Raw genomic sequence first — 8,287 nt, forward strand, 5'->3', positions numbered from 1 at the left:
TTAATTTTATATTTAATATTTCAGTTTAAAAAAATGATACCATGGGCCAAACAAAGTGAGTGGTGAAGTCCTATTTGTAGGCTAAATTTGAGTTTCCTTGTTCAGAATGTTATTTTTCCCCTTGTTATGTATATATGTTTTATTAAAGTATAGTTGACATACAATATTATATTAGTGTCAGGTGTACAACATAATGATTCAATATTTATACACTTATGAAGTGATTACTATGATGTCCAGTAACCATCTGTTACCATACAGTGTTATTACTGTATCACTGACTATATTCCCTATGCTGTACATTTGCAGTCCGTGATTTATCTGTTTTATAACAAAAAATTGTAATCCCCTTCACCTTTTAACTCATCCCCTTAACCTTTCTCCCCTCTGGCAACCATGAGTTTGTTCTCTGTACCTATGAGTTTGTTCCTGTTTTGTTTTTATAGATTCTACATATAAGTAAAATCAAATCGTATTTTGTCTTTCTCTGACTTACCTCGCTTGGCATAATACCCTCTAAGTCCATCCATGTTGTTTTAAATAGTTGACAAATACTTTTACCAGCCTAGTGTGTTTACTAGGTTGGTGCTCATTGCGGGGAAACGGTGAGTTTGCAGTAAGCACTGAGGGTGAAGGAATAACCCGGTGGCTCCTCAGGGGCCTTAGAGTTCATCCTGGCTTTGAAAACATGTGTGGATAATGTGATCATGAAAGATCTCATGGAATTTGAATTCTCTGGTTTATTTTCTTTATTCCTCCTGAAGTATCAAACTTGAATAGTCCTTGATAACTCTCCTCCAAAAGTTAACTCCATTTTCTCACGTAATCTCTAATACTACCTCCTACCCTCAGCTCACCCCAACACCCCTAAAAGCTAATCCGTGTGCGTGCTCCCTCTCATAAATGGTTGAAATGGTTGAAATGGTTTTAACCTATAAAGCATTGTACACCCCCGGTGAGCCCGACCTTTCTTAAGTATTGAATAGGAGTCCTCAGGTCAACAAGCACCACATATAGAGGAGTGTGAAGGGCTGCTGTCTTATGAATTCTCGCCCCTCCCCCCTTTACATCCAAATGAGTGGTGACAGCATTCCAGTTTTTGTTCTATTTAGAGAAATAAACTTTGCAGTGGGACCCAAATTCTTCCTAATCCATTGAGATGTTTTGCTCTAAATACAGGTAAGTGTGTTGACAGACCAGGTGGAGGCGCAGGGGGAGAAGATTCGAGATTTGGAGTTTTGTCTTGAAGAGCACAGAGAGAAGTTGAACGCCACAGAGGAAATGCTGCAGCAGGTGCGTACGAAGCTGGCCCCCAGCGGGACTTTCCTGCTGAATTGTTTGAGATGTTCCATTGTTGTGTTTGCTCTGATGGAGCAGTACATTTCGTAGTTCACTTACACTGGCATATTTTAAGTAAAAACCTAGGGTAGCAGGCTCTCAAAATACATACACACAATAAAAATGTGCTCATGTAACTGAAATAAAATATTACTAGAATTACAGGTAATTATAATTATCTTCTTTATGCTTTCATATGGTTTCCTAACTCCCAACCATGAGCATATTTATGTGATTAAGAAAAAAGATAAATACCACATATGACCTTTATTAGAAAAAAATTTGTACCCAGACATACATGATGCTCATATATGAGAGGACCTATAACATAATGGGTAGAATACACACTGGAGCAAGGCTGCTTAGTTTTGAGTCCCTGCTCTGCCATTTCTATGCTGTGTGACTTTTGGCAAATTTTTAACCTCTCTGTTCCTCAGCTTCCTCATCTGTTGAGTTCCTCATCATGCATTATCCTCATGACTTTCTACCTAATAAGGTTGTTTTGAGGCTCAGACCACTAAGTGCATGTCAGAACAGTGCCTAGCACATGGCACACATAACATCATCATCATCATCAGTGTTATCAGGCTTCATACTATATATAAGGATTATATATGTGTGTATCTACGTAATGTATCTCCCCAGTAAGCAGACGTGTTTAGTGCTGCTCAGTGAAGGTTAACTAAATTGTATCTATTTAGTAATTACTCATCAAATCCTCTATTTGACAGTTACTGCTTTGCAGGCATAAGTGAGACACGTCCACATGTGGCTGTTTGTAATGAAACAACTTTTGAATGTATCTCTTAAATTCTAATAGGAGCTTCTGAGTAGGACATCCTTGGAAACTCAGAAGCTGGATCTGATGGCTGAGATATCTAACTTGAAGTTAAAGCTGACGGCTGTCGAGAAAGACAGATTGGATTATGAAGACAGGTTCAGAGACACAGAGGTAAGCAGCACCCTCTCTCTTTACGTACATATACATACATGTGCGTACATATACATACATATGCGTATATATATATATATCACACACATATTCCTAGAGCAAGTTGAAATTCCTTGGAGGTGTGAGGGAGAGGCAGTTAATTACATGTGCCCTCATTCATCTACGTTTCTTTTCTTTTTTTAATCTTAATTGTTGAAGGTATTACATATGTCCCTTTTTCCTCTCATTGTCCTCCCCTCCCCCCGCCCCGCAAACCTTCACCACCCACTGCCTGTGTGTCCTTGGGTTATGCATATACGCATGTGAGTTCATTGGTGGATCCAGCTATGCTTCTTTTTAAGAATAATCTTTAATTAAGTTGACTTTTTATCATTAAATGCTAATGGCAGTTTTTATTTTCAGACATTTTAAAAAACATATTGTTACTGATTTCAGAGAGGAAGGGAGAGGGAAAGAGACAGAGAAACATCAATGATGAGAGAGAATCATTGGTCGGCTGCCTCCTGCACGCCCCACACTGGAGATCGAGCCTGCAACCCAGGCATGTGCCCTGACTGGGAATGGAACTATGACCTCCTGGTTCATAGGTCAACACTCAGCCACTGAACCACGCTGGCCGGGCTGTTTTTAGACTTTTGATATGAAATAGTAATCCTTTCATTAGCCTTTAGAAGTACTTGTGACTTTAGGCTTTTGGAGCTTGTATCTTTCTGTTTGTCCATTCTCTGTCCATTTGTACTGGTTTTCTTCATTGTGGAAATTATGGGTTTAAGTGTATGATTTTACTGTTTATTTAGCTATTATTTAGGCACACTGATTATTATATAATAAGATTTTTAAGTATATATAGAAGACATGCTTTCATCATATAATCATAAAAATCACAGCTCTTTAGAGGTCATTTAATTTGGCCTTCTACTTTTGGTCTATTCCACACATAAATCATTCCAATGAAGTAAAGTTCACTATTCTTTTGTGAAATTCAGGGTAGATTTTACTACTTGAAGTACCCATTTTTGTGGCCAAACATACTCATTTGTGCCATTTTATTGTTAATCCAGGTCTTCTAATTTATTTATTTGCTTATTGCTTTGTTGGGGAGGAAGGCATATCCATTTGAAATTTATTAATTTGAAAAGAAATATTAAAGGCTGTGGAATGTCCTTCTCTGCTAGGGCCAGCTCTTCTTTTTTCTCTATTTTGTTTCCTCAGTTGGGGTATGGAGAGATGTCATACTGGATTATTTAAAAGGGTGCCAAGGAAGAGAGAGGAGTAGAAATCATTTACTTCTTCCCCCTCCCCCATCTTCATTTTAAACATTTATTTCATGCCAACTAAATGCCATCATGATATGAGGTACTACATTATACATATATTAATCACTGTATGAAAGCCCTTCATAGATTTGAATTGAATGAGGTTTGCTTCATTGCCTTTTTCAAAAGCAAAATGTCTGTCAAAGGACTAACTATGATGGGAAGTCTTGTCACACGTATTTCTTCCTCAGGAACAAAAGGAAATCCCTAACTTGGTGCATGTCTTATCCGTAGAGCTTTTTATCAATCACCCGTATGAGCATGTTTCTCATTTGATTGAGACTGGGGCTCTTAGAACTTAGGAAGTTACCCAATTTCTGTAACGTTGCTCTTGTGCTTTTTAAAAAAAAGAAACAGTTTTCCTTCTGCCATTCATAACACAGTAGTAGAATTCAGTCCGCAGGTGGCATGGCATGGAGCTAACCCTGCTGCAGGGGAAGAAGTGACACTGTTTGGGGATCGAGAGATGGCCTTCTGTGTTACATACACAGCGTTTAGGGGGTGTCTTAACCTGTGTGACTGGGTAATTTGGATACGAAATGTTAACGAAACATCAGGACTAACTTGAAGTAGATGTTGTATGATTTTTTGGTAAGAACCCAGAGCAGTACTTACATCTCTTGAGTGCGTCTGCATTTTTATAAAACTTTCCCCCCGGTGCTGCATTCTCAATCGTGTGCGAAGTGATCCTGTCATCAACTTCCAGGAAACTCGATCCCTGAAAATTTTCAATAAATATTTAACACTATTGATAAAATGTAGGGTGAACATTCCCAGAGATTATGGGATGTTTGATAAGCTTTGTTATATATGAACATAATTAAAATAGTCTTCAAAATTAAAACTGAATTGAATATGCTCGTTTCCCTATTACTGTTCCCTTGATAAAAATAAAATGTTTCCCTGGCTGTTTCAGGAATCCAAAATTCTTTAACTTTGTCTTAGAAGTTTGGATTACTTGGGGATGAAGTTCTAAGAATATATTGGAGTGGGAAAGAAGTACAGGTACTTCCACAGACTGGGGGTAAAAGTCTTAAAACCTTGAAGATTGAGGATGTGCCTGTCGCAAGAATTGCTGACAGATGGTTAACATCGTTCCACAGTGCCCCCTTCTGGTAACAGCACAGATGTCAGAAACTGAATTTTTGTGGAAGTCCAAAGGAGTTCTTTAGAAGGGAAAAGAGGAAGGTAACAGGGATTTCCTTCTTAAAAAGGACTGAACTTCTGGTAAGATGTTAGTTGGACATCATTTGTATATCACTTTCTAAAATTTCATATTAAGGAGCTAATTTCAGATTTTCCAGCTTGAGTTATCATGGGAAGATATATGGCCAGTGTTGCCACAAAAGATAATTGGGTAGTTTTGTGTTTGTTTGTTTTCAATAGAAAAATGGTCTCAGTTTATAATTCAATTTTCTTCCATTGTTTCTTCTTTTCAAATTGCTGACATTTCTAAATGAAGTGGTAAATGCATACAATACCTAACAGGAATTCAAAGCTGTTTCTTCACAATGAGAAAAGTGGGTAAATATATATATTAAACAGACCAGATCGATGAGGGAATATTATTGAGAACTCATATTATGCAAGGATGATTGATAAATGGGAGATAATAAATGGGAGAAACTGACTTTTTTCTGAACTTGAATTCTGAGTTTATAGATTAGGAATCACAAACTAAAATGTTATTAAATGATGTCAAATAGTTCTTGACCTCATTCACAAAAGGAGAAAATAGACACCCTTTTATTGAAACATTGTATTAATAATATTAATAAGTAATTATTATATGATAATGCTGGGTAATACTTTCCCCCATTTTACAAGAAATGCTTTAAAACAGGAACAATTTAAAAGCCTGTGAGTTTTCTGGAAAGTGTATTTGATTGTACATCCTTTTTCCTAGCCTTTGTGAGGTTATACTTAAAAGTTTAGAGTAATTCCTCGTTAACTAAGTTTTCCTTCTTATAGCATTGTTCTATTTTTTTTTTAATTTGTTTTTATTGATTTCAGAGAGAGAAAGGAGGGAGAGGGAGAGATGGAAACATCTGTGAGAGAGAAACACCAATCAGCTGCCTCCTGTACACCCCCACTGGGGATCAAGCCCACAACCCGGGCCTGTGCCCTGACCAGTAATCAAACCTATGGCCTCCTGGTGCATGGGACGATGCTCAACCAACTGAGCCACAAAGACTGGGCTATTTTTTTGTATGGCATTCTTGTATAATTCTGTTCTGTCATCCATGAATTTGTGGCTCAGGAATAAATGTCTCATAAAAGAGAGGAACAAAAATACATTAACTATAAGCGGGGCCTTTGTGGCTTGTAGTAAAAAACATAATCTCCTTCACAGAGTATTTGAGCCCTTTTTTTGGGCAGGGGGGGAAGGAAGCGTTGCTATTTAGCATTCTCATTTAGCATACTCTCTGGGCTCTGAACAAAAAGTAAAAAGTATATCAGTATTTCTCACAATATTTATCCAAATTTGACAAGCATATAAGTTTTTTATAAAGGTGGCAGTAGAAAAGGTATCTGATTATACTGTATTTGTATTATGAAAACATTAGGATTGCTATCTTTTTTATTTTCCAAATATAAAAATCCATTATGACACTGAATATATTTTTAAATGACAGGGCCCTCATCCATCCTCAGGTTGAGAATCTTTGGTTTAAAGGTTTTAAATTTCACTTCATACTCCCAAATGGGTTGATGAACGGTCTGTACTTTATAGACTAATGAAGAAATGATAAAAATATTTTTACAAGCATCCAGCATATCCCTGAAAATACCCTAAAAATATTGGTTTTACTAAAGAAAATTTCTCTGGTTTATTTTAAAAGTGAAAGTTTATATAGTGAATTTTAGTCTAGAAATATCTGATCAATGATATAAGGTATTAGCTGCCTCTTAATAAACATTAGTAACCTTTATTTTCATGATTTCATCATTGTAAGACCGAAGAATTAGAAATTTAAAACAGGATTTTAAATGGAAAGATAGTTCTCAAGGAGGAACACTGTTTTTAGCTGTCTGATCTAAGGGATTGTGGATTTAAGATTCCCAAGCTGCCATTTCGGTATGTTGAAGTGTATTACCGCTTTCCTAATGTATTTCCCTGTTTCTTTCTGGACAGGGGCTGATGCAGGAGATCAGTGACTTGAGGTTAAGAATCAGTGAAATGGACAGTGAAAGGCTTCAGTATGAAAAAAAGCTGAAATCAACCAAAGTAAGTTTTCTCAGTGACAACAATTTTTAAACAAATGGCTCCACTGCTTATCTATGATCATTAATATAGATGCAATATGTTTTCTACTCAGTATATGACAAAGAAGGTATTTTACAAGTGAACTTTTTCTCTGAGCTGGAGACCTTCTTGATTTAAGCACTATTCTGAATAAAAACCAGGGCTTAACTAATCTGATAGAACATATTACCTGTCATTTCTCTTAATTCTCTAACCTCCTGTGTAAACTGATACTGTTTTCTTGGTTATTTAGCTTATCTCTTTCTATCTGTAGTTTTCTTTTACTCCTCTGTCTCTCTACCAGTCCTTAATGGCCAAAGTTTCTAGCATGAAAATCAAGGTGGGTCAGATGCAGTATGAAAAGCAGCGGATGGAACAAAAATGGGAGTCGCTGAAGGTGCGGTAGACATTGGGGAATGTGGGTCCATGGCTTGTTGCTTTCTGGCTTGTGTTGCTTTGCTGTGATGGTGTTTTTAGTGGTGTGTGCATTTATTTTGTCTGTGTGCCACCTATTTTTTTTTAAAAAATATGTTTAAAGCTAATTAAAGGGACAGTGTGATCCTTAATTTGTTTTTAGAAACCTATGAGATAATTAGTAAAAAATAATAAACAGGTAAATGAAAGTGTTTGTTTGTAAACGAAATCTCACTCTGTTAGGCTATCTGAGATCCAGGCTTGGCAAAATAATTGTAGCAAGTTCACCTGTGAAAGAATTCTGTTATGTACCAATAGTAGACATTGCTTTTTTCCTTTGGGATTTTCTGGAAGGTAAATGTATTCGGCAGTTAACTATCATGGCAGCAAATGGAAATTACTGCTGAGAATAAGCACAGTAAGAACAGTGGCACTTCTTGCCAGTGCTTCTGAAAATTTCTTGTGCTTGATATTCACTCCTTCCATGAGTAAAAACTTCTTAGCTTCATTGGAGAGTTACACCTTCTCATAGTACTAAATGTAATCCATATCTTTAGAAAAGACTGAAAATAAAATGTTTGAAAATGAAATTATTTTATGAATATAAAATTAAAAATAAAGGTGCATTTATAAGCACCACCTAGGATTTTTTTCGGTGTTACATACAGCCAGCAAAACTGAATTTACTAAAGCTCTTTACCAAAAGGAAACTGAAAGTTAAAACATTAGTAAATAGGTAGAACATTGAACATGGCACCCTTAATAGTCATGTAGTTTTACAAAAGAAGAATTAAAATCCGTTTTCTAAATCTTTTTTTTTCTTTCTTTCTTTCTTTTTTTTTTTTTTTTTGTGTTTTTTTAGGGGGTTTTTTTTGTTTTTTTTTTTAATCTTTTATTGATTTTTTTACAGAGGAAGGGAGAGGGATAGTTAGAAACATTGATCAGCTGCCTCCTGCACACCCCCCTACTGGGGATGTGCCCGCAACCAAGGTACATGCCCTTGACTGGAATCGAACCTGG

At 36.4% G+C, this 8,287-nt stretch overlaps 1 protein-coding gene across 1 annotated transcript in view; it reads left to right on the forward strand.

Annotated features, from left to right (window-relative positions):
• Window positions 1–8,287, forward strand: part of PPFIBP1 (PTPRF interacting protein, binding protein 1 (liprin beta 1)) — a 171,298-nt gene that overhangs the window by 127,855 nt on the left and 35,156 nt on the right. The window contains exons 6-9 of the mRNA XM_005871855.2: window positions 1,180–1,293; window positions 2,159–2,290; window positions 6,743–6,835; window positions 7,158–7,250. Of these exons, the coding sequence (XP_005871917.1) occupies window positions 1,180–1,293; window positions 2,159–2,290; window positions 6,743–6,835; window positions 7,158–7,250 (432 nt within the window). The remainder of the gene's footprint in view (window positions 1–1,179; window positions 1,294–2,158; window positions 2,291–6,742; window positions 6,836–7,157; window positions 7,251–8,287) is intronic.

This window comes from Myotis brandtii, unplaced genomic scaffold (assembly GCF_000412655.1).
Source record: "Myotis brandtii unplaced genomic scaffold, ASM41265v1 scaffold358, whole genome shotgun sequence".
Lineage (NCBI taxonomy): Eukaryota > Metazoa > Chordata > Mammalia > Chiroptera > Vespertilionidae > Myotis > Myotis brandtii.